Here is a 26,736-nt window from a genome sequence, read left to right on the forward strand (position 1 = left end):
GGCTGATGACAGACTCGTAGTGATGATTTCGTAGTAATGTAATAAAACTCGCCTAATAATGAATTGGTAAACGATTTTTTTAATGATTCAAATATAACCGTATCTATACACCGTCATGCGCGGATGCGATTCAAAAACTACAGTGCATATATCGAGCGATATCTTATTTATGCTTTAGTAAAATAGATACAAATTAAAATGAAATTGGAGTTATTGACAAAATCCGATCATTTCCAGGCAGGGCTGGATCAGGTGATAACTGCCCACTTAAGGGCTGGTGTTATCACTTCAGATCCAGGGGTTTCCTTCCCAGGGTATCAAGGGCTTTCCAGCCTCCACGCAACATCCAAGCCAAGTTCCCACGCATGGTGGAGATCCTGCTGTACCTCGAGCATCAGGCTACTCCTCCGTGCAGAAGAAAAAAAGCAGGGGCTGATGATGACATGCACCAATGAATGAGTGAGTGGTCAGATCTGCACAGGCTTCAGCTCACTGAAGGAGGAGGACGAGACTTGCTTCTGGATTCTCAGGTAGGTTCGCATTTCAATCTCTGATGGTCACTTTAAACGTGTCGTTGTTGTTCTCCATCTTTGACAGGAGAATTGCATGTTCAACACAGAGATGTTGCAGGTTTGTGGAGAGAGTGTGGATTTTTATTTCTGAATGAAAATGCTGAATGTCTGCAGTGGAGGCTTATAAAGCTAGAAAATATTACGCAACAAAGATCATTGCATTGATTTGTGTGTTTAACAAACAGGAGTGAAAACATCACATTGCAGTGCAGCTTCTCAGCGCTCAGCTCTTATGCTGATGCACTTACTTTATCCATGAATAATGAATCATGGAGCAGCTCTAAGGGGTTGTGGGTTAAATTCCTCATCGATGTACAAGAAGCGACCACAGAGAGTCCTGCTCTGATAGAAGCAAACAGGGCTGGTAAGTCACCAGGGAGTCTGCTCGCAGTCCCTGGGCGTAGCTGCAGGATTTTTCAGGAGAGCTTAAGGTGCCTGCAGATGCTGGACCAGCGATGGGGTTTTGCTGCTCATGAACATGGGTTTAGGTTGAGCTGCCAAGGGTGGACTTCTGTTCCAACTGTGCGATCAATAAAAAAAGGTGGAAAGATCTTTACAAGTGGATGAAGACAGGGTTGGAAATCTTCATCCCAATTCCACCATCTCCAACTCCTCCTCTAGACCTGAAGCATGGGGATTATATGGGGGAGGGGAGAGAGGAGTGAATGAACGGGGGGAGATATCTGCAGCTGCTTCTTCTCACATGAACACCTACTGTAAGGATGGACCACATCCCGGGGCTGACAACGCTTACTACGCCGGCGTCGGCACCACATGCCAGAAAAGGCTTGAAGCAAATCTCCATGTGATAAAAAAAGAAACGGCGAGAGGAATAAATGAAGCAAGCGCTGAGTGAAATGTATTATTTAAAGCTGAGGGGAAACAAGGCGTTCGTGCACACGTTTTCGTCCACCCTTCGTGAAAAAAAACAAAAAAAAAACCTTGATCAACTGACAAGTCAAATGTGGTATCTGGCAGCACATGTGTAGTCTACTATGATTCAGGGACAGGTGGATGCTCACTCACTGCAATCCACTCCCATCCTCTGATCCTGCCGTTACCATGGACACCATTCGATGAAGGTGCACGTTTCCAGTGTTACTCTCGTCTCAGATCCATACATCGAGTTCACAACTCAATACGTCCGAGTCTCCTTCTGCACTTTCAGCTCTGATTTACATTCCTAATGCCGCGTGGGGTCCGTCCTCATGAGGGAGTGGCTCGGTCCTCAAATTGTCATCAGAGCCAGGGAATCAATCGGGCAGACTCTCAAAGCGGTGATTAGATCTGCCTAAGAGCTCTCGCATATCGGAGGAGACGAACGTAATTAATGTGCCCTTTAAATAAAGTTCTCCCATGAGGAAACGTAATTAAAAATCCTCGTCTACCTTCCTGTTCTGAGAGGTTCACTCGGAATTGGTCGTTGTAGTCGATGTTAAAGGGCACATCCAAGATCATCCTTGGGAACAAATCTGGTGGATGGTAATGGTTTCTTGATGTCAGGTGATGATGGTCCAATAAAGCCAAGTTACAATTATTCAACAAAGAGGAATCACACACTCTGGAATCTTCTAACTGGGTGTTTATAAGTCATCTAAGAGAGAGTTAACTTCTTCCAAGTGACCATGTTGTATTAATGAAGGTGCAGCCATCACCAAATGATGCTAAAACAATGAAAAACATTACACAAAAACAGTTGACACTACAGGAGTGTGTCCATTGTAATAAACTTTGTGTTATATTGTTTGTATTGTTTTGTGGATAATTCATATGTACCTGTGCTAAACATAGGGCTGAGTAATGTTGGATACCAGTATCAGCACTGATACCTTCAATACCGGTTCCTGAAGTATGCCTTTTCCGATACCAATTTTACAAGATCAAATCTGAAAAAAAAGAAATTTAAATTTAAATTGGTTCCTCTTTTTTATGAGCTTTGCTAAATTTCTCCTTAAAGAGGTTTTTGTACAGAAAAATAAACAACAAATTCATTTCCAGTGCAAAAAACAGGTGTAAACAGGTGACTAATCAAAAATTCCAATGCCTTTTTTCACTTATTAGTTTTCGTCAGAAAAATCCATACTTAATCAATTTGAATCTGGCATGGGTATTAAAACTCTGCACCGAAACACCAAACAAGTTTTGATATTCAGTACTACTGAAAAATTTTGGTCGGTGCCACAAAAGATCCGAAGTTTATTACCCAGTCCTAGCTAAATAAAATGATTGAATTAGGGGAAATAAATGACAATATGTTGCCTTTTAAGGTGTTTATCATAGAAGAGCATGATCGCAGATGGACTGGTAGATATTGAGCTACGATACCACACCCTTGTTGCTAAACGTTCTCCTAATTTTGTTCCTACACTCCATCTAAGCCTCACTTGAAAGCCAGACCTTCAAATCTTACTCAGACAGGACATCAACCTTTTTCTGTCAAAGAATAATGGTGTTTAAAGCTGCATTCGTGACATTTGTTTTCATGTTGCATCACGGCCATCATCAATCTTTTATTAAGTGTTAAAAAAATGAAACACTTTGAATCGCTACACTGATGCTTTCACTCCAACAATCCAAACAAATGAGGCAGCAGAGTTACCACATGAGTGGTTTTGTCTTCCAAATTGGCACAAAAAGGTTTTTAGTGCTGCAGTGTTACCAAACTACAGGCTGTTGTTTGCCAGCAGCGCGCTTAAATACACTGATGGGTGTTGTAGCTGTGAGTGTGCCGCTGGGGCAGGACGGAGGGTCACATATCAGCGGCAGAACGCTGCCAAACGTACAAAACACTGACTCAAATGCAGTTGAAATTACGCATCTCTGCAAGACGTTGTGAGTGATGTGAGGGAGGCAGTGCTGCTGAATAGCAGACGACTGACATGTCATGTTCTCGTGCAGCCGACCAGCATTGTGCTGATTTAATGCTCCTTTATGGCCGCGCTCTCAAAGAGGAAAAACTGAAGGAGCATGACCGGCCAAAGCATCGGCCGGCAGTTCTCAGAGAACCACTTCTTTTTTTTCTCTTTTTTTTTTGTACCTAAGGGACAGAGAGGGATGACTCACCGTCAGCTCAAGCAAAAGTTGAGAGCGACTGCAGGCTTTTGGTGGATTGCATCTAATTGAGTGCACTATCTTTCGGTCAGTGTTTACTTCTAAAATAAGAAGCAGATAAAAAGGGAGTCTACATCAAATGGTCTGAGAAAATGTGGGTCAGCAGATGTTGTTCCACACAATTTGAGGGGGAGTTCAGAGAGAGACAAGATTCCCTGAGATAAGTAAGAGGTTTGTTGCTTTTGCTGGCCAGGAATTCCGACGGTGCGACGAATGGGGAGAATTATAAAATAATAATGACAATAAAAGCTAGTAAACACTATTTCTGGAGAGTTTAAAAGGTACTGTACATTCTATTTTTTTCAGTCACCAAGCAAAGCACTTTAACCCATAAGATCTGAATGAATTTAAAACTTTAATTGTATAGAATAATTAAGGGTACACTTCATAAGAACTAGGAAAGTATAGCACAAGCAACCAGATGGGAAGGAAAAAAATGGCTGCACAAATATGACAGTGACTCTGGTTTTGTAATTGTAATAACAGATGCATTTGAAGCTTTGAACTGAACTGTTACAGCGACAATATTAAGTTGTGTTCCTGGCGACACAATGTGTCAGAAAAGTGTAAACTGCAGTGCAGTAACATCTCTGATGCACCGTTGCCAAATACAGCATGTGTATTGATGTTTCCCTTGAGTGAGAAGAACATGCTTGGTACAAGTGATTTTTCAAGGTCAGATTAATGATCAAGTTGCACAACTATTCTATATTGAATATTATCATATTTTTATGTGACCAGGTTGGCCAGAAACACGAACACAACAGGGTTTTTTTTACACTCACATGAACAATGAGGACAGTATTAATGACTTTGTGATAATCTTCACAAATATTATATTTAAATTAAACTATATGTTTAGTCATTTAGTTTTTTCGGTGAATTTGAGTTCTTATATAATCTAATATACAACAAAACGACTCTGATATAAAAAAACATTATTGACAAATGTGGTTATATTGTTATATACAGAGTTTTTCTTGTGGCTAAACCTTTAATTTACACATGAAACAGCTGAAAATAGAGGTTTCCTGACCTGAAAATTACAAGTGAAGATTTAAGGACATGAAAATGCGTCCAGACCTTGATATAAAATTCATAATGTTTAGTATCAATGGACCATAATGCCTAAGGTCTAATCCAATTTCACATTTATGATTGAATTCAGTTTAAGACAGTGGAATCAAATATTGTTCTTGTTACAGACTTTAACTTACTTAACACCATTGTACTGTACCATATAGAAATTGTATAAAATACAAAGTGTACAAATACAGAATTGAAAATTGACAATATTGCCTGTTGTTGACGTGACAGTGATGACAGATCAAGAAAAGTGTTATGTCATTACTTTACTCTCCCATGAAGCCATCAGGTAATTCTTTCCACATCGTGGATTTCAGGGCAAACGTAAAAATAGATGCTAATATAATCAGTGTAGTGTGGATGAAACCTCAGTAAGCGTGAAAGTAAACCAATCTGTTAGTCTCTGTTGGCCTGTTAAACGGAGCTGACGGCACTATGGCAGGATATAACAGCACGCTCGCTGTGTGTTGGTCACTGGATGGTCTTTCCTGTTTGTTCTCCAGCGATGCGGGACCTGGATCGGTGACAGCACCGAGAGTGTGGTTGGATCCGTGCAACTATCTCATTTTTGAGATGTGAAGAGCTCTCACAGATGGTTCTGCAGATGGCGCCTGTCAATGCCCATGTCTCAGTTTAGAGTCATTTGTCGATTCCACATGGTGTAAAAAAAAAAACTCCCAAACATCCTTCCGGCTCCTTGAAATAGTACCAAGACACGTTTCTGACTAATTGATGGTAGATTTCTGCAGAAATCTCGATGCAGATCAATACGCGGCACAGACAGAAGAGGGAGAGGCATCGGGGTGGGAGTCGTTCTAAATAATTAAGAAACGCTGAGTGATGTGATGCTTCTCCTGCAGTTGGCAGTTGAGCATTGCAATCGGTCTGAGAGCGTTCCAGTTTTACAGAGAATTTAAAGACTTACTTAATGTACTGCATGGTCAGTGCCTGTGCTAATAACAAGCTCTGTTTATCTTTCTGTTAATAATAGAATAGAATATTGATCATTACACCGGGAAGTGACGACTATGTTTTTGTGGATATGTATCATTCAATCTGGATTTAGGTTTTGAAGGAGCTGTATTCACTTTTATGGCATCTGCGCAATACACACTGAATTATATGAAATAGTAAACTTGTTTTAATGAAGCACAAAATCTAAAAAAAACACAAAAATCAATCAATTTAATTTTACTTTGTTGAAAAATACGTGTTCCGTTCATGCTTACTTTAAAGTAGCACTATGTATGATAACATATTTGTTTGTGGCTCCACCTAGTGTAAGGACAGTGTAATTGCAATTTCGTTAAAGGGCAACTAATGAATTAAGTGTGTCTTAAATTGATTTTGTAAATCTATTGTATCATCAGTATGTGTCTGTTTGTACAAAACTCTCTTTTCATATAAATATTTACATTAGAAAATGTGCTTAAGCCCCGCCCACTGAAAACACTTTGTTTTTCTAGAGCTAAAATCTTGTTTTTATATAACCACGCCCACTCTGCTGTCATCGTTCAATCATCAAACTTTGTCACCTCGCATTATCAATCCCGAATGTACCCACCTCCAAGGGACTAGTTGTATAAACAAAGCGAGACATAATTACAGCTGACTGGAGGAGGAGTGGAGCCTATTATTTCCTCATAACTTCACTCTCTTAACCTCTCGTTCGTTGAGATTTCTGACAGGGGAGAACTTTTTAACCCCTCGTGTTATCTCAGGGTCAAGGTGACCCGGGGGCCCGAAAACAAATGTATTTAAGGTATCCTTTGTGTTGTCTCTGGGTCAAGGTGACCTTTGTTTTCAGGCCTCCAGGTCACTTTGACCCAGAGAAACACAAGGGATAAAGTAATAAGTTCAAAACATGGTTATGATAAGAGACATACTGCATCTTAGAGAGAAAGACTTCAACATTTGAAACATGTGAGTCAGGAGAGTTGGATTTTCACATTAGTTGCCTTTTAAAAACGCCAGCACTGCGTCCACAGTACGAATTTTCTTTCGGTTTCGGTGACCTCTTTATCTTGCTAGAAATTTAAAATCATTACTTCACCCATTATGGAAATAAATGCCAAATCGCCATCTCATCATCAAAATAATTTAAAGCAGTTTGATGTTCTATTGCGCGAGTCCTGACTGATCAAAACAATCCTGTCTCTCTTGTTGAGTAAATACAACAACTCCAGAATGCTTTAGAAAGAACAGCTGCTGGTGGTACCAAGGTTAAGACCACCTCTGTTCATAGTCTCACCTAATGGAGAACAGTCACAGATACAGGGTAGCTGGACAAACAGATAACTGGAGAGGCTTGACCATCCATAAGAGGCTCAGGGTAGATTCACGGACGCATCTGGAGGAACCAGTTGAGATTGCTAAATCCTCTAGTATAGTTCCACCAAGCATTATAGCAGAGATGACCTTCAGTTGACTTGGAAAGGTGCTGATTACTAGTATTCTAGAGGAGCCTGGACAATGACTGAGATGAAGAATGGCCTCCTTTGTTTGTCCAGCGGCCACATTGTCAGCTGCCGTCGGTAGAATCCATGCCCAGAAAGTTTTGGAAACGGCCGTCGTGATTGGACTCACGTATCAAATCAAGAAGCTTTGTGTGTTTACACCTATAGCCACTTTACCAGCTCCTGCATTAGCTCGTACCACAACGCTCTCTGAAAAATGGTCTCCGTCCACCAACAGAATAATGTTGGACAGAAATCTACAAATGAATGAAAACAGTTGTTTATAAGTGAGTTATGGGTTTGGTTCGAGGGAAACAAAAATCTAACCGGCTGCACTGACATGAACCTTAAATCTCTGAATTCTTACACAGCAGAACGAGTTCTGTAATGGCTGCATTAGAAATTCGGTGCTGAGCCTTGTTTCGCTAGGCATTGTGAAGAATGGGCTGCGAGGCTATTAGCAGCTGTAATGGAAAACAACACAGTTGTGCGTTGAAACATTAACGTTCTCCGCACAAATGCGTCTGATCCCTCCGTGATTAGTAAATCAGTGTCGGTGGAAAGATGTGGAACAAATCTCTGCTGGTGTAGTTTCTATCAATATCCAGGGAAATAAAAGCGCTGATGAAGGTCAGCAGGGACCAAGATGTGACGTCCATTATTCAGCAGTTTTTGCCTCAGGGATCCGGTTGCACGGAGGGTCAAATGAGGAGTAAATGAAAGGGAAGCCAGTGGAGTTTCCCTCCCCCTCCCCCTCTTCCACCAGGCTTTATTACCATATTATATTTACAACTATTATGTTCATATATTCTGTGTGACGGTGTTTCATTCAGCTGACCATCAATCTAGCTCTCAAGTTATATACAAGTAAATACAAGCAGTGGCGGCTGGTGAAAAATATTCTAGGTTGGGCTCTTTTCCAGTACATTTTCCTGCCTATACTATTGAAGGAATTAGTGGAAAATAGTCTTATATTAAACTTGGGCAATGTTTAAATAAATGTGGAAATCAACACTTTCCTCTGCACCAGGAAATCAGAGATACTTTCAACACACTTAGCATAAACCGACACAAAACACTGCAAATAAAAATAATAATAAAATTAAAAAAATCGTAAGATTAAAATACTGAGACCGGGGATCATGACCCAACAAACACTCCCTTTTCCCAGCACCTCCGAAATCACAGTCTTTTCACAAACTCTTAGGAAAAATTGTCATGTTAAAAAATTAGACGGATTTTGAAAAAATATAATTTGTGTCTTCTATTCTGAGAAAATGCAATTTAGCATTTTAATGATTCACTTGACTGGTCAATGAGAAGGTTGGTCAGAGAGGGAGGTGAAGAGGAGAGTGCAGGCCCTGTGGAATGAGTGAAGATGATTAATTAAAGCTAGTGTTGCAAAAAAAAAAAGGAGTTAAAAACAATCTAAAATTGCAAGAATTTAAACTAACATTTAATTTAAAAATAGAAGTCAGCCAAAGTACACAACAAAATACTATGTACAATATATATTATTTTATTTAATATCATCAGAATGTGTTATTTAATATAAAGAGTTTAATTTAACAAAAAAAAAAGAAAATGCAATTTAACAATTACCATAATTTCCTATATTGTATGTATTTTTGTAAACAAATTATCAACTAAAATACCCCATTTTTAAAACAAAATTATTAATTCAATATAAAATATTTTAATTAATTCAATATAAAATGTTTTATTTAAGGTAACATACTACTGGTAATCGTTAGACATCTTGTTAGTAGTCTATCAATAAACATGAGGGGCTGATTTGTGAAGTTGAGGGTAACCTGAGTACCAGGAGGTTCTACAACCACCGCATCAATAAATCTGACAATATCTTAAATGAACAACTTTTTGTACCAGGAAGACGAATCAATGAGGGCGACATCGCCTTGAGTTACGTCTTTTCCAAGCTGCTCGAAGCCATTAACTCGTCCATATTTCCTGCTTTTGGCAAACCAGGCGCACGACTCACGGCTGATTTGACGGGAAAGGGGTCGGACGTTTACTGATGGAATTCAATCTTCAAATAGCGAAGCGGTTTCTCTCTCGTCATGATTACTCAGAAGGAGAATAAACTTGAGTTGTGGACGCAGTTAGTCAGCTGTTGTGCCGATGCCAGCGGAAGTGTATTGTTTTAGAAAAGATGTTCACAAACAAATCACTCGTCACGTTTTATGACCGTATTGTCTTCCAGCTGCTTCCAATAAAGGCGTCCGTCACCTGAGACGGCGTCTGTCACACACACACGTTTACTCAACTGTCGTACAGCATCAGAAGCCTGTTTTAATGTGTATTTCCAGCTATTTCTCCTCCACTTCTCGTGTAATCTCAGGCAGATTTGCCAGTTTTCCTAGCAGAATTCCAGCATACACATGGGTCTGATCCATCAGGCTCCCGCCCTCGCTCGTCCATCTCTCTGCCTGAAGCAGAAAGTCTGTGCTGGGAAACCTCACACCGGCAGGCGAAATTATGGGCTGTGCTCGTCTTCCAGTCTTCTCGTCTGCAGCAGTGAGTCACTCACTCGCTATTGAAGGTCTTATAACGGCATTATTCTGCTCTGGTGTCAGATAAGACCTGAAGCCAAAGCTTTGAGCTGAGCACCCACTACAAGTTACCAAGGAGAGGCTGCGGTTCTAAAAATGGCTGGAGCAGCGAGTTCTCCGTGGATGTACGGAAGCGTTTACAGATGTAGATTTCTCCTGACAGGCCGTTCACCCGCACACATGATTTTTTAGCTCGATATGAAAGCAGAATGTTAACTCTGCTTCTGCTCCTACCTCTGTCGTCTCGCTGCTTATCTCCTCTTGCTTTAGAGAAATATTGCTGGTACGATTCCACTTCACAGGCTGCCGATCCCAGAGCGTTCCAATATTTGTGCTTGTGAGGAGATTGTGTGGCGTCGAATCCCGGCTTTAGATGATGCTGAGTGACTGTATCTTCTGTCTCGGTACACTTATGTTTGGGAGGATGACACGTTCCATTCAAGATGTGTTTGTATTATGTAGGATTAACAATTCAGCTCCTTCAGCTCATTTAAAAATGGAAAGTGATACTATGATGACTCATTTGATTGGTCAACGAGAGAGTTTGTCTGAGATCAAGGGAGGTGAAGAGGAGAGTGCAGACAGAGTGGATTTGGTCGAGATTGCTATCTAGCTATCTATCTTATCCATCCATCCATCCATCCATCCATCCATCCATCCATCCATCCATCCATCCATCCATCCATCCATCCATCCATCCATCCATCCATCCATCCATCCATCCATCCATCCATCCATCCATCCATCCATCCATCCAACATCTGTCTATCTATGATGATGGTAGTCGAGATGATGACCAAAAAAAATGGAAAAAATATCGTAACATTTACAAAAAAATGATTCAATTCTCCACGAGGTTCAAGAGCGAGTCAACTGGACTGTGTAGAGTTCTTGTCAACGTTTTGCTCCTCATCCGAGAAGCTTCTTCAAATCCAAATGATTAAAAAATTAAACACCATACGAATAAACTAGACACAATTTTGAATACTATGACAAAAAATGATGCATGTGATTTGAACAAAATATTAGTTTGATGCAAAGACCAGAGCAAGACAAAGATTAAAAAAGGTCCGCCAAAAACACTAACTTGAGCCAATATAATTTAGATATGGTTGAACGTAGAAGTGATCAAATTAATCAAAGTATCGATTTGTTTTTTCTTCTGGATTTAGGAAGGTTTTGAAGTACATTGCTTCTTGACTTTGGATGGCTTTGTTCTAGCAAAAAAACCTGCACAACTTGACACTCACAAACACAGCACACAATCAAATCACTGAAATAAATCAACTTTCCCATAAGCATGATAAAATATATTGTTTTTTGTTTTTTTTTAACCAGAAAACGTGTTTTCGACTTGCATTTGTTGACACCTGTGTCATTAACTTAACCTGACAATATACTGATTAAACTGCACTATCAATCAACATAAGGAAAAAAAGTATTTGTCGGTATTGTTGTTATTTATGTAAATATGATTGTGTAAATATTATATAGCGCAGATTTATCTTTTATTCCATTTAGATTTTATTTCTCGTTTTTATTTCTGGGTGTTTTTATTTCTCTTGCTGCTGTTAAACCGAATTTCCCCTCGCGGGACTAATAAAGGTTTTCTGATTCTGATTCTGATTCTGAAAAACATCACAGCAGTTGTCACATACACATACACATATCATGACATAAAGAATAGGTTATTTTAAGGTGTTAAAAAGGCATTTTCTAAAAAGAATTGTCATAAAAAATGTAATTGAATTTGACTGACAAGAAATATTTACGAAAGATTACCCATGAAAAGAAGGTTTTATTCGTTATACCCCCCCCAAAAAAACTTTTTTTTATTAGGGCCAAATAAATCCATTCAAAGTGATCATGTGATGTTTCACCACTTGAATATTTAGGTTTAACATATTGTTTTGTAAGAATGGGACAGGGACTTTGTCTTTATTTTTAAATTAGTTTGCTGCTTTTCTGTCACATTTTAATTTCTATAAGCTGCCATAGTGCCAGAGGCGAGGGGTTCATTCATTAAAATGGTGGTGATCAAGTTTGAAACAGTCACTGTTGACAATAAATAAAGTTCCTATCGGGAATTGTTTATTCTATCCTCTCTATTATTGGACTTGTTTTTTGACTTCAAAGGATTGAACACTTGACTGTCAAGGTATCGTCTGCATCATTTGCTAAGAGATTTACAATTGAACACACTGAAAACATCTTCATCAGACCAAGATTACTAGAAACTGGATTTCTGTCTTGAGATTCTGCCTTTGCCGTGAATCTCTGCTCTAATTTTAAACTCATTTGTCTAGCTCCCTCTGCTGGAGTGAAAATTGGCGTTTTAATTTACTTAGGCGGTGCTTCGGGGCTCGCTGGAATGAATTGCACATTTAGAGTAATGTCTGATCTGGCAAACGGCTGCTGACTGCTGGAAGAAAATGACTGGAGTCGAATATTTGTCCTGTCTTGGCTGTCGGCAGCAGACCCACCCAACATGTGCTGATGCTGCCGTGTTGTTCTGATGTTAAGCACCATCAATTGCGAGAGTGTCTGTGTGTGTAATACAGTAAAAATCGACGTGGATATGTTTGGCCTGTAGCGTTTTCATTGTCTCTTGTTAACACGCAGTACCTGCTCTCTTTGGTTCCGCACCATCGCAGTGCAAGACGTGGGATGCTCTGGGGGCTTTTCCAGCACTGATGGACTTCTCTTGCTCCTTTTCAGAGCCTGCTGGTCGTCTCTCGGCGCGGCTTTAGAGCCCCGGGACAGAGATGACTGCATTAAAGCTCTTCTAATTTTAGTTCTGAGTCAATCACACACCTACATGCACCGGCCTCTGCTCCTGCATGTGTAACACGCAACTCTGATTGAACCGTTCTGGGACAGAAACACTCTCAGAATAAAGTCTTAGTCTTGGGTCGTGTCCGATTTGTTGCTGCGTAAATATGCACTTAATGTATGATTTTAAAATGATTCCTAAAGTGTGGTTTTAGCTTAAAGTAATAAGCAAAAACGTCTATGAGAAAACAAAGAAAGATTAGGAAGTGCACAGACAACTGTATTTATGTGGCCCTTATAAAGTTAGACAGCTATCTTCAATCCTATTTGTACACATTTATTTTATTATTTATCAGTAGTTTAGTCACAATATTTGTTCCAGCACCAAAACAGAAGGAACATTTAAAAATAATTTGGGTATTTTGTTCAGAATATGATGATGTCAAACATGAATACTATAAAAATTGTTTTTGTTCTATCCTGACGCAACTGTTTCTATAATGTCTTGCATTTCTTTTACATCTCGTCTGGTTGTATTTGCCATCTTACAAAGGCTATTTATCTTTTGTCTTTTGGGAATTCTAATCACCCACCCCTGATCTAGATAGACCTGGCGTCGGGTTTTCAATACCTCAACAGGCCACATTATTGTTATACTGTTAAAGTTGTGAGTGGCTGTCAGAAAAAAACAACAACAACAATGGTTTTCCATAAAATATTATAGCAGTTGTGTAATACTATCAGGACCAATGTAATTTCAAGGTGTAAATATGATATCAAAGCACCATTTATCAAAATTGACAAGAAATGTTTACGAAAAATTATGTATAAAAAAGGGAGGTTTTATAAAAACTACTATTCTATGGGCCATATAAATCCACTTAAAGCGACACATATGGCCTGCAAACCACACATTTACGGTCTTGATTTTCCGGACTAAGAACTAGAATTAACTCATATATCTGGTTTATTTGTCTGTCCTTTATCAAATCATAGTGATTGTTTTTAATACATATTTTCATACTCTGAACGAACGTCCCTCCAGCTCATATTACCTTCGGATTGATTTATCATTGCAGTAACAGGAAGACGTGTTTTTGGCAACCGACGTCCTCCGACAAATCCTGCCCAGGCTTCAGGGCTGCGATAAACATCAGCGGGGAGAAACCGAGCAAAGATAGATGGAGTTGATGGCAGCATTATTCGTGAGGCTGCAGTTATTAGTCGCCTGCAACTCCTGCACCTTTGTAACGGATCATCGTGTCGAGACGCCACGTGTTCACTTATGACTCCATCGATGATAAATCCCGGATCAACGGACCATTTATTCAAGTGGCTTAACTATTACATTACTTGAGCATCAAGTGCTTCAGAGAGGATAATAATCTGCAGATGATCGGTGTTTATAGTATCGCAGGAGGTATCATAGTTGCAGCCGTAGTTAAGTACATGCGGATGCGATTAGGAATGCACTGCAATGCGTCCCCTAATGTAGCATTAAAACAGATTGTGTGTTGGTAGCTGGCCAGGTCAGCTGCCGAGCTCTTCCGAGACGATCTTCCACGAGAACTTCAAATAGTGCTTTAGAGCGACTCTGGCAGACAGACAGGAAGACGAGCTGGAAGTGGCAGCAAGGTTATCATGGGGAGCGACCAGGAAGTTGTACCGAGAAAGTCAGAAATGGAGACAAAAGAACAAGAGGAAGACAACCAACCAGTGAGGGTCACGGACATATACGAGATAGAAAAAATGAAAATAGCAATATATCGCAATATTCTTTTTAACAATACTATATCAATATTTGACAGAACTGTATTGATTTTTATCATTAAATCATATTTTATTGTTTTCAATTTATGTTTAAAAATGCAATGTTTTTACCTACAACACCAAGATAAAAAAGTGGTCGTTTTTATTGTTGAAATTGAACTTTTAGCCGCTTTCATTCGGTCCTCCGCAGCTAAATGAAAAATGAAATCCTGTGGGATCCCACCGATGACTGAGAACGAGTGGATACAGTCGACTACGGCACCTTTTGAAGCTATTTTGGTTTCAAAACGAATGAAAGCAGCTACTTTATCAAAGGAGATGCGGTCTGTAATTCTACAAACACAAGAATCCAGTTATCGAGCAATACTGCAAATATATCCTTGTTCCTGTAGTATCACAATATATATCGTATCGTTGTTCCTGTATCGTGATAGGCGTTGTATCACTAGAATTACATGCTTAAAATATGGGTGAAGATATGCATCTAAAACTGAGACCAAACAACAACCAATGAAGTCTACACACCAGCAATACACACACTAGATGTAGACGTCTAGCTGCAGGGAACAGCATTCGTTTTTTTTTGCCCCGAAGTAGCTGCTAATGTCTGCACACGACCACACTAAAGGTAATCATGGGTAGAAAATGGAAAGCATTGATGTATTTATCTGTCTCCATGTTCTGGTCTGTGAAAAATGATGCCTGCATCAAACCTGTCTGGGGTACAAAGAAGTCTGCACAACATTTAAATCTACTCAACATGCTCGGGTTCAGGTCATTTAATGATGATGATTATGATTTAATCTGCTCAAGGAACAAATTAATTTTGTCTCATTCTCACTTGGTGTCGAAATAAAAAGATTTGGGTTCGTCTCAATCACCGACTTTTCTCTTTGCGTCTGCAGGCTGTGATTGTGCAGCCATGACCGACGCCGTGATGGGCAGCAGCTCGGATCGCTGGGGGTCCAACGACAGACCGAGAAGCATGGCTGCCGGGTAAGTCTGATCGTCAGAGCGATCCGGTCTGATCTTCAAAAAACCTCAACTCTTATCGTTTGTCTCCCCCGCGAACCTTCTGATCTGCCGTGCAGCGATAAAGAGCAGTGAGTAGATAAACTCCCTCAGTGGTGTTTGCTCTTCATCTGTCCCTGTGAAACACATCAAACCCTGACGTTGTGTGCGGACTGTCAGACGTTGTGTATTCAGATGCAGAATTTGTGCTTGCAGGGGAAACTGGACCGCACAGCCAGAGGCCGGCTCTGGACAAGACCTGACAGATGAAGAGAAGGAGATTATAAACAGGGTGATTGCCAGGGCTGAGAAAATGGAGGCCATGGAGCAGGAGAGGATTGGGTGAGACTTCATTTTTTTCCACATGAGGATGAAACCGGAGTTTCAAATCTGTGCTTCTGCAGGCGCCTGATTAACCGCCTGGACGACATAAAGAAGACGGTGTGCGGGGACGGGGTGTCTCGGTGTGTGCTGTGTGGGGAGCAGCTGGGAACCCCCGGGGTCAGCTCCGTGGTCTGTGAGGACTGCAAAAAGGTATTTCTCTCTTGATGTTCGGGTGTGTGAGGATTTGTCTGGTGCCAGTGCCGAACGGGTCCCTTTGAAGCCCAAAGCATTGAGCGTAGAGTATAAATCCAAAATCAATTTTTTTTAGCTGCAGGTGTCGGTTCTCACATTACTCTAATACAATCTGGGAAACATGAGCTTTCGTAATTTATATTCTGCAAAGCTTTATGTTTGGTAGCTAGAGGTGTAGTACAATATCGATTCACATAAATATTCCATTGTTTTAAAAAATTAAACAAGGAAATTATTATTATTATTCTTTTTCTTATTTAATTTTCTAAATTAAATAATATAAAGAATAACGAAAAATATGAATTGAAAGCCTCACCTCCAAATGGCTTTCAAATCACATTTTATTATAGTAATTTATTGTGAATATTTTAATAAAATGTATTCATTTTTAAATTTACAAATAACAATATAACAATATTCCAAGCGCTTGTTCATTATTATGATGCAATAAAAAATCTTGCCGCTAGATGTTCAGTCTCAACGTCCTCTGCAGCTAAAGCAACAATAAAATCTTGCGAGATCCTGGTTACAACTGAGGACGAGAGGATACAGTCGACTCCAGCTGATTTTAAAGTTGCTGTTTGGGCATATTTAGGTTTCAAAACAAATGCAACAAGACTAGAGTCAAGTACTACTGCAATAAGTAAGTAAGTAAGTAAGTCATTTTTATTTGTATAGCGCTTTTCCAGACCAGGGTCACAAAGCGCTTAAACAATCAAAACAATACTCAATAAAGTATATAGTTTAAAGGGCAAGATAAAACTGATAACATTGTATTGTTGCGCCTGTATTGCGATAAGTAACGCTAGATCCTTGCAAATACACACGTCTTCTGGTAGCTACTACTATTGTCAGCACCAGTGCTATTATGGTCTCTACTAAATGCAATAAAACGTCCAGAGAAACGTAACTATGAATTTCTCTATGTTGTTCAGAGCATGTGCACAAAGTGTGGAACACAGTGTGGGAGTCGTCCACGTGCAGTTTGGCTGTGCAAGATCTGCAGAGAACAGCGTGAGGTGAGAGCAAAAATAATTAGTCTGGGAATGTTTTTTCAAATACAGAGACTGTCATTCTCTTAGGTCTGGAAGAGATCTGGTGCCTGGTTCTTTAAAGGTTTCCCAAAACATTTCCTGCCTTCGCCGATGCCTTTATCTAAAGCCCAAGAGGCCGGTGCCCAGGCAGCAGCAGAGCCTCAAGCGACTAAAGCCCCCGGGGCCAGAGAGCCACAAGCACGAGAAGCAGGTGAGGACGCTGACAGATAAATGAGCTCCTGAGACCATAACTCTGACGCTCAGGCTTCTAAATACTGAGTTATAGTTCTTAAACCTTGACATTTCCGTGTCAGATCAAAATCAGACTTCAGCTGCCGAACCACCAGAGCCAGGCAAGTCATGAAGATCTGTTTATTTGTAAAAGAAAACGACACAAAGGGTCTGTGAGATGCTGCTTTGTCGGACGTGCATGTTCCTCTACCAGAGTGAAGCATTCCTGCTCAAACCCTTCCTGTGAATTAGCTTTACTAAATAAACTGTCAGATGTTTTGACAGCAGCCCCAACAAAAGTTGTGAAAGCAACCTTTCGCTGCATTAAAAAGCACATGTGCAGTGGTCCCTGGTTCATTGCAGGGCTTACATTTTGACCCCTCCCCCTTTAGTAGTGACTATATTTAATTTTTACTTCTTTTAATTTCACAACATTTATCAAAAACATTTCTTTGATCTTGCAAACTCACCATATCATGTTCCATCCCTCTCAAAAAAACGTGACCCGAACAGCCCTCTTAATGCTCTGCCGCCCAGCCAACCACTCAGGTGTGGATCAGTATTAAGAAAGCAACGTTGATGAAGAATCTACCGTATTGAAGCAAACAATCAGTTGTCGCTAAATGTGTGTGGAGGGGAATCATGGGAATTTACTGTTTTGTTGGCAAGATTACTACGGTGGGAGCAGTTATTAGGGCCTCCCACCAAGTTCTGTGGTATGTTTGAGCATCTGCAGTTCGAGTAAATCACCTGTTTGTAACAGTGTAAACAGTGACAAAGAGTTCTTCCGTTTCTTGCTGGAGATTGGTACAATTGATTTGAACGTGCAGTGCCATGTGCAAAAAAACATCCGTTGAACAGCGAGACCGCAGCAGGTGAACCGCGATAAGACGAGGGACCACTGTAGTTATAATTGACTCGGTTATTTAGTCAAATCTCTTCAGCACCTCTGGTGTTCCTAATGTTGTTGTTACCTTTCTCAAGTCATCTAATTTCAAGATACTTTTCAAAGCGTCAAAAGATCTGAGTCTTCCTGCGACCCCACCTCTTCTTTGCTCTTCTTTACCTTTTATCTCCTTCCTGAATTTGCCTGAACCTCCCACTGTGGGAAACGGAGGGAGATGAAAAAGCCCAATTAAGCCTTAGGAAGTGCATGCTGCGGCTGTGTGCGCTGTGTTGGGATGGGTCACGCTCAAACACACGCCGAGCATGATAACTTTAATTTCGATGCTTCACGATCCCGACTGGGATCTACAGCGGCTGCATGTTCCATCCTCAAGTGCCACATCTTGTATGTAGGTCAGTGCTTGAGAATGCATTAAACGCTGCTGCTTTTGTGTTGAGAGAAACTTGAGTGTGTTACGGATTCCGCTGCAGTGACAGCCTGAAGTGTGATTATGTATCCCCCATGAACAACCCCCCCCCCATCTCCCTGTAGAACTCCTGTACATAGTACGTGTTTATTTTTAGCTCCGGGGCCCCGTGCTGGTTACCCACCTGTGGCCCCAAAACCGTCGGTTGCGCGCATGGCATCCGGAGGGGCTGGTCCTGAAGAAGCTGGCCAAGGAAGCCCAGTGGTGATGAAAAAGATGGTGTCTGTCCACAGCTCCAGACCGCCACCCGGTGGCGGTCCGATGGCCCAACAAGGTAAGAGAATTGGTGTGTGAAAAGACCTGAGATGTGGATGAAGAAGTCGCTGTGTTACAGGTCTGGGGGCAGGAGATGCGGCGAGCTATGCTTCTGCACCAGAGCAGAGGGCGCCCCCTGCTGACAGGAGGCAGACAGCCTACAGCGCCCCCGCTGCTCGACAGCAACCTCCTCCTGCCGAGGAGGACGACGATGCCAACGACTACGACTCTGATGAAGCCAGTAAGTTGACATTCGTAAGTCACACGTGTGTCACTCTTGAATAAAAAGAGTGAAAAACAGATATTTGAACCATGTAGATGAGATAACCTGAGATAAACGATGGTATGATGTCACACTCCCTCAAATCTGGTGCTTTTTTCAAACAAATTGGGAGACTTTTGCTCCACTGTGGCCCTGTTAAGGAAATGGAATGAAAAAAAAGAATCAATGAATCCATCCTGTTGGTTTTGGTGTCCTTTATCTATAATAATCCGTATGAGAATCGAGAATGAATTCCTGCAGCGAACAGATGAGACGGGCAAACGCTTTTCGTCCCTATAGAATATCAAATAGACAAAATCGATAAACACGCCAAGAAACTGTAAATCAATAGTGATTCACAGGCGGCACAGCAGCATGATTGTTATCTCATATTCCATTTGAGAAGGAAACCGTGCCTGCAGCCTCAAGTGGCCTTTTTCTTTTACACCAGGGGGATTTGGTGATAATTTATTTTTATTGTGAAGCGGGAGTATGGATCTTGGAGCATAAGCGAAGCTGAAGAAGCGTGACTATTGTTTGGATAAGACTTTTTTTCTTTTTAATCAGGAGAAGATTACAGACAAGTTAATATTTATTTCCCACATAACATCTACAGACCTTGACTGTAATAGAGTTTCCATACCCCATATTGTGTAACATCATTTTATTATTAATTATTTGTATCTTCCTTGTTCTCCTTGGCATATGTTGGTATATTTAAAACTATTATTTAGCTTATAATAAAGCTTGTCTAAAAGGACAACAAAAAATGTATTTAAAATAGATCATTCCCTCACACTTCCATGTGTTACTGTTTATTTAACCTCGGAATATGTCAGCTCTGAATATGACCCCACTAAATCATCTGCCTTCCTTTTAAAATGTTGTTTTCTTAAACCAGCACTGAGGAACACAAAATGTTTTCTCTTAACCCTTGTGTTATCTCACCTTGAGTCAGAGATCACACAAAGGTTAAGGCTAAATGGATAAACACAATTGTATACTATGTTGTGAGATCATGTCAATCAATGCTCATGTTTTAATCTAAAGGCACAATGTATTGGAATTATATCGGTCATGATTGCGGTAATGGTGGGGTACAAACAGTGATCAAGGCTCAAGAGCTGCTGAAGTAATTCACGTCGTTTTCTTTAACAATTACTATTGAACTGATTTGCAACAACCTGATGTTTTTTTCTCAGCCACGCTTGGCTCACTGGAGTTCAGCCTGATGTACGATCCGGAGAGCAACAGCCTCCACTGTGGAATCCTTAAAGCAAAGGTACAGTCGTCCTTCCTGGTCTCTCACAGGGACACGTTTCTTCTGTTAACCCCCCCACTGAGCACAGAGTGCTCTTCGCTGACACACCGGTTCACTTCTGTCCTCCACAGGGGTTGAAGCCCATGGACTCAAATGGACTTGCAGATCCTTACGTGAAGCTCCATCTGCTCCCTGGAGCCAGTAAAGTAAGTGCTACTTACTAAAAACTAACCTACATGTTGATGGTGATTGCCATGAGGATCATTTGTTGACTAAGCTATTTCCCAACTTATCGTGCGCGTCGTGCAACTGCAACATGCTGTTCTATTTAAGTCATAATAATGGTTTTCGGCTAATAAAATAAGATAGAAATCACAATAAAATGAGCCGCTTGTCTAAGGCCATGAGCGTTACTCTTGCATATATTGATAACAATAAATGGTTCCCCCAGCTTAAGCTGCTTCCACAACCCAATTTCAATGAGAAGAACGGATGATCAGAATTTGAAATACAATGCTATTTGTACACAACTTGCAGACAAGAAAGGAAGTAGAACAAGAGGCCTTTGTCAAAAAAATAGATCCTGAACAAGATGATGCAAACAGTGGCGGCCATGTTTGTTAAGTTGCAGGTGAATGGCGCTAAGCTAAAACGCTAAGGCAAATTATATTATACACAGGGGGAATCGGATAAAGGAATATGAACAATTACGTTTTGGAGACAAATTAGGTGCGAGGAAAATGTTGTATGACCCTAATAGAAATACTGTTCTTTTTAGCTGTGTCAGCAAAATGATGTTACCTCATTTAACCTACAGTCGACAAAGCTGCGCACAAAGACCCTGAGGAACACGCGCAACCCTGTGTGGAACGAGTCGCTCACTTACCACGGCCTGACAGATGAAGACATGCAGCGTAAAACCCTCAGGTGTCTACTCTGGCAACCTTCGGCTTCACGCACTTATCTGCCTACAAACGTGGCGAAGCATGACTTACTGTTTTTTCTTTACATTTCCCAGGCTGTCCGTCTGCGATGAAGACAAGTTCGGGCACAATGAGTTCATCGGGGAAACCAGAGTGGCGCTGAAGAAACTCAAGATCAACACGAAGAAGAACTTCAACGTGTGCCTGGAGAGAGTCGTTCCTGTGAGTGGAGGTTACAGCTCGTGTTGACCACGAGGGTCTTTCACTGACCTGCTGTGACTTTGTTCTCCTCAGACTAAGAGAACTGCGACCGCCGGAGGAGCCAGAGGAATCGCCCTCTATGAAGACGAGGCAATACTTCAGATTAACAAACACTTTGTTTCTGTTGTTTTCATTGTAATGTTTGTTTTTGCTGCACTGTAGACCGGCAAAGATGGTGGCGATGCAGAGGAGCGTGGACGCATTCTCGTCTCCCTCATGTACAGCACCCAGCTCAACCGTCTGATAGTAGGCGTGGTGCGCTGTGTTCACTTAGCTGCCATGGATGCCAACGGATACTCTGACCCATATGTTAAACTGTAAGTCAATCGTTAAGATTTGTCAGCCAATGTCTTTAAAAAAAAAGTTATACCATTCATACTAGTATCCATGATGCAATGCAACATTTGAAGCTATTATAGGAGGTTATATTGTAATCAAACGTTCAAGTCTAAATTAAAATTTTCAGCATCAGAACTCCAACATAAACCTAACACCTGATCTTAATTACCTGTTTTATAACCTGTGACTCAGACTGAGCTCTTAAACTGTCCACTTGTGTACATGACTCAACAATCTGCATTGCAAAATCAATTGCCAAAACCCTCTTCAAACTAATTATTTGAGACACTCCTTGCTTTGAAAAGTGAGACAAAATATACACAAATTGCAGTACTAGACCTTAATCCAGGGGACAGTCATATTCCAGAAACAGTTAAAAAACCAAGGTAGATTCAAGTATCTATTCAAGAGTTAAGATTATGGGGATTTGAAATATATATTTGCTGATAGAAATATGTATAGTTCCATTACGGAGTCTATGTCAGAGTGATGACTAAATAAGTAATTAAGTAAGTTATTCATATTTGTAAAGCACTTTTCACAGACCAGGATCACAAAGCGCTTTAACAAAAAAAGAGTTAAAATACATGCTTTTAAAGGCCAAGACAAATAACATAACAAACACAGCATCCCCAAGAAAATTAAGAAAAAAACAGCACAAATAAAAAGATCTTAAGATGCTTCTTGAAGGAGTCAGTAGACTCTACAGACCTCAGAGCCCGAGCTGGGGTGTAAGGCTGAAAGTGAAGTGAAGAGTTTTAAGGATTGGGAAATGTGAGTTCTTCTACTAGAGCGGGTCAGAATTCTATCTGCTGAGTTTTGTATCAACTGCAGGCGAGACAGCTCCTTCTTGTTAAGACATGAAAATAAACTGTTACAATAGTCCAGACGAGAAGACACAAACGCATGGATAATAAGCTCCAGATAGTGACATCATTTTCCTAAGTCCTCCAAGTACTGACTCAACCCTGGAACCTTATCATTGGGCGAAATAACCAGAGTTTAGCTACAAAGTGTTTTCACGCAGCAAAAAGGGCCACAGTGGGTGCAGGTTTTGTTTCAACTGATCAAGCATTAACAGTTTATTAATGAGGTTTCAGCTGAAACATGCAACATCAGGTTGACTTGTCCACCCCTGAACTTTATGTGGACCATCTGTGGAAATGTACCTGGAACTAGGACTTAAATGCTAGCCACGTATAGAAAACATTTACCTAACATAGGACGAAGCTATGTTATTCATTATAGTGTTTGATAAACTCCATACTTTGCTGCTTACACACTGACGAACATCACATGTGGTTAATTGATTTGTGTGATTGAACCTGCATTGGCTTGTTTTCCCCGGACAGATGTCTGAAACCTGACATGGGGAAGAAAGGCAAGTGCAAAACACAGATCAAGAAGCGAACTTTGAATCCAGAGTTTAATGAGGTTTGTCTACTCAATAAAGTCATAAAAGTGTGACAATCAATCACAACCCTGTGTGTTGTTGCTCTTTGTGACAGAATCTTTGTTTGTCATTTCAGGAATTCAGCTTTGACATCAAACACAGTGAACTGGCCAAGAAGCAGTTAGACATCTCCGTCTGGGATTATGATATTGGGAAATCCAATGACTACATTGGTAAGTATTTAAGATTTGATGAATGACGCACGTATTTCTCAGAGCATGACTTTCCCACGGCCCGGTTTTGTTCGCAGGTGGGTGTCAGCTTGGCATCACCGCCAAGGGAGAAAACCTCAAACACTGGTATGAGTGTTTGAAGAACAAGGACAAGAAGATCGAGCGCTGGCACACCTTGGTCATGGAGAGTCACGTCGCGAGCGATTAACCACGTCCCGCACACAGCATGAGCTCCCACGTCTCCACCCCGACTTAGTTGAGTTCCTACTGAACTTCTGTTGAGTTGTTTTCATATGATCGTTCCACATCTAACCGTCACACAGACTGTGCTACTGTGCCTCTTTCTCTTGATGTACTACTTACTAACCCCCCGCCCCCTCTTGCCTGTGCCAATAACTGAGTCCGCCTCTGAGGACAAACTGTGGCTAAGAAAAAAAAAACAACAAAAAAATGAAATGTCACTATTGTTACTAAGACATCTGTGAATGAACAACCGCACAAAGACCACCATGCCTAACCATCATCAGTCCTGTTGAAAATGACAGAGAAATCACGAGCATTAACACACTCTGTCAGGAGGCTTCGTCAGATTGTATCACACCAACTTGGAAACACTTGATAAAAGAGAGGTTAGGTTTTCATTTATAACCTCAGACAAGTAAGTTTAAGACAGTTTCGCTTTCGCAATCTAATTCCTGAGTCTTTTGTGGTAGAATGGTTTAACATTTTAATAACTGGATGTTATGAGCCAGGACTGTTTGCATTCTGCATCTACACACTAACTCTAGTTACTCCAAAATTTTCAATCTAACAAATAACAATAAACAACTTCCAGAGATGCACTGAAATGAGGTCAGCCATACGTGTTCAGCGTTTTCATCTGCGCCTTTACCACTAGATGGCAGAGTCCAGACACACCTTTCTTTGTTTTCTTTTTGAGACCAGGAAACAATACAAAGTTATGAAATACATGTCAAGACTATATTTCCAGTGGAACGCGGCTCTTGCAGTAGTTTGCAACGGTTTTCATCAACAAGTCCTGCTTGTTCTACCACCCTCCAACCACACCCCCTTACTAAGCTATGCTGTGATTGGTTTAATGCCTGTGGCCTGACTGAGGTTTTCCAAAGCTTGGAAAGTATTGCCAATAAAAAAATGTGCTCATATCTCTTGAAGTACTAGGTAATTACATTTTATTATTAAATGTATTACCCTTAGTGTTCTTTTCACTTGTCATTCCTATACTCAACTGTCAGACTTGGTCACTGTTGCAGTGCATTATGGGAGTGCTTTTGTTACTGCTTTGACAGACTATATAATATTAGATATTTCAATATTGATGGTAATTCAGCTGGAATTCAGTTTAAAAAAATAATTGTAAGTTCTTTGCAATCCGCTTGTAATGCACTCTTCTTATCAAGTGTTGTCCAACACGGTGTGACGCTCAAAATGTGCCGAGCAGGACTCAAAATATCACCTTGGACCGCGACCCTGAACATGTTGTATATTTCCTCGAAGAAATGTTTACATACTTCTGCATAGCTCAGGTTAGGATAGAAGTGACGGACCACACACACATGAGCTTTTTCCATCCGATGTTAGTCGTTTGTGGGTGAATATAATAGCACATGTGTTTAGGTATGTTGTAAGGAAGTGATTCAATCGGCGGGTAAGTTAGCTCCTCCTGCTGCCTCGACTTGTGACTCCTCAGTGCTTTTCTACAGCAGTTTTTACACTGATTAAAAACTTCCAGGTTTCGTACACCTTTCCCAAACAAATGCCCCCTCTTTACATAACGCAAGGATCGGCGAGAGAGAATTATTTTTCCATGTGCAGCTCTATTTGCATGCACTGTGTTGTGCCTGAGGCAGGGTTGGCCTGCTGGAACCCGAAAACACGTCGCTTGCACAGAACTAGCGTCTCCTCCCGCTGCCATTGCCCCGTCACCGAAAGCGCTAGTGAACTCCCCGATCACGGCAGATGAAGGAAAGCACACCTCACTAAGTTGAATGAGCTCAGTTTATACAGCTGTTTGTGAGATATTCTAAAACAGACCTATGCATGAAAGAAGTCTTGTGGTTCAAGAGAATATATATATAAATATAGACTTTGTAAGAAACTGTAATTCCATTAATGTTTACACTTCTTCCCCATAACATTCCTGTTTATATACAAGAGGCCATATTCTGCATGACCAGAGACGGATACGAACTGAGCACATGATGAACGGTAGCAAACGTTGAGGTTTGTGAAAATGAAATGTTTTTTCTGTATTTTAATCTCTGCACTGCATCTCGGCCCACATGTGGCACCACCTTCTCGTAGCATCACGTCACAGTCTGCTGCTGACATCGACAGTCGAACGAGTACATATATCTATTTAGTTGTTTGTTTTAAACAGCTTATCGCAGCAGAACAAGTCGCTGTGTCCAACTCAACTCTGAGTGGAATGTTTCTTCTCTGTGGTTGTAAATAGTTGCATGCAGTGGAAATAATGGATGTTTGCAAATAACTTTGCATGTAAAGATTTTGCAGGGAATTTACACGGATCAATAAAGTCTAATTTAAAAAGTGAATCGAGTTCTGTTTGTTTTCATCATCAGAGCAACCTTTTAAGGGTGGGTAGGCAGCCCCCCAGTGAGGGACCACAAGTTAGAAAATGAATTAAATATTTATATAAAAACTTATTTGAAGTCATTTAAATGTCATTATCCCTTGTGTCGTCTCTAGGTCAAGACAAGACGACACAAAGGATACCACAAACACATTCGTTTTCGAGCCTCAGGGTCACCTTGACCCAGAGACAACACAAGGGTTAATAAATCATCTTTTAGTTAATGAACTATTTTTCCACTGCTTATAATTGAATTAAACATCTCTTACTTTGCATTTATGAGTAAAAGTACGTTTATTTTAGACCTAGTTTTACAAAATGTATTACATTTTGCATGCTTTAGTTGACTACAAATAATACATTTATATTTGATAGGGTTGCAGGTTTTAGTCAAATGTATTTTTTTCTTCATGATCTTTTTAATACTGTACTTCAATCACTTGAATGTATCTGTAGTGTATTAGATACTAAACTTTTTAGGACAGGGAAACAGGAGGATGTTGGCAAAGGTTGTACCCACGTTAAAGAGACTGGGTCACCATGAACATTTAATGACAAAATGATACCCAATAATCTGAAGAGAAATACTGAAGATACAGTAGTGTTGTTCTCATTAATCACAAAAATATT

The 26,736-nt window shown here is 40.5% G+C and overlaps 1 protein-coding gene across 1 annotated transcript; it reads left to right on the forward strand.

Annotated features, from left to right (window-relative positions):
* Window positions 1-401: 401 nt before the first annotated feature.
* On the forward strand, window positions 402-26,068 carry LOC148088266 (rabphilin-3A-like). Its single transcript, XM_087795656.1, has 18 exons — window positions 402-530; window positions 15,246-15,336; window positions 15,432-15,443; window positions 15,568-15,693; window positions 15,756-15,885; window positions 16,863-16,946; window positions 17,010-17,172; window positions 18,663-18,839; window positions 18,900-19,061; window positions 20,285-20,364; window positions 20,475-20,549; window positions 21,161-21,270; window positions 21,362-21,488; window positions 21,561-21,617; window positions 21,690-21,844; window positions 23,219-23,300; window positions 23,396-23,492; window positions 23,570-26,068. Exons 2-18 carry the CDS (start codon window positions 15,263-15,265, stop codon window positions 23,698-23,700), a joined length of 1,842 nt encoding a protein of 613 aa, XP_087651782.1. The 5' UTR covers window positions 402-530; window positions 15,246-15,262; the 3' UTR covers window positions 23,701-26,068.
* Window positions 26,069-26,736: the final 668 nt, after the last annotated feature.

Source organism: Callionymus lyra, chromosome 1 (assembly GCF_982586985.1).
Source record: "Callionymus lyra chromosome 1, fCalLyr1.hap1.1, whole genome shotgun sequence".
NCBI classification, from domain to species: Eukaryota; Metazoa; Chordata; class Actinopteri; order Syngnathiformes; family Callionymidae; genus Callionymus; species Callionymus lyra.

What these genes read in the sequence shown, in the direction of transcription:
- LOC148088266 (XM_087795656.1), top strand. Translation starts at nt 15,263, where the DNA reads ATGACCGACGCCGTGATGGGCAGCAGCTCGGATCGCTGGGGGTCCAAC. An exon ending in TCTGTGAGGACTGCAAAAAG is followed by an intron (nt 15,886 to 16,862) that starts GTATTTCTCTCT and finishes TATGTTGTTCAG; the next exon opens with AGCATGTGCACAAAGTGTGG. An exon ending in TGAATCCAGAGTTTAATGAG is followed by an intron (nt 23,301 to 23,395) that starts GTTTGTCTACTC and finishes TTGTCATTTCAG; the next exon opens with GAATTCAGCTTTGACATCAA.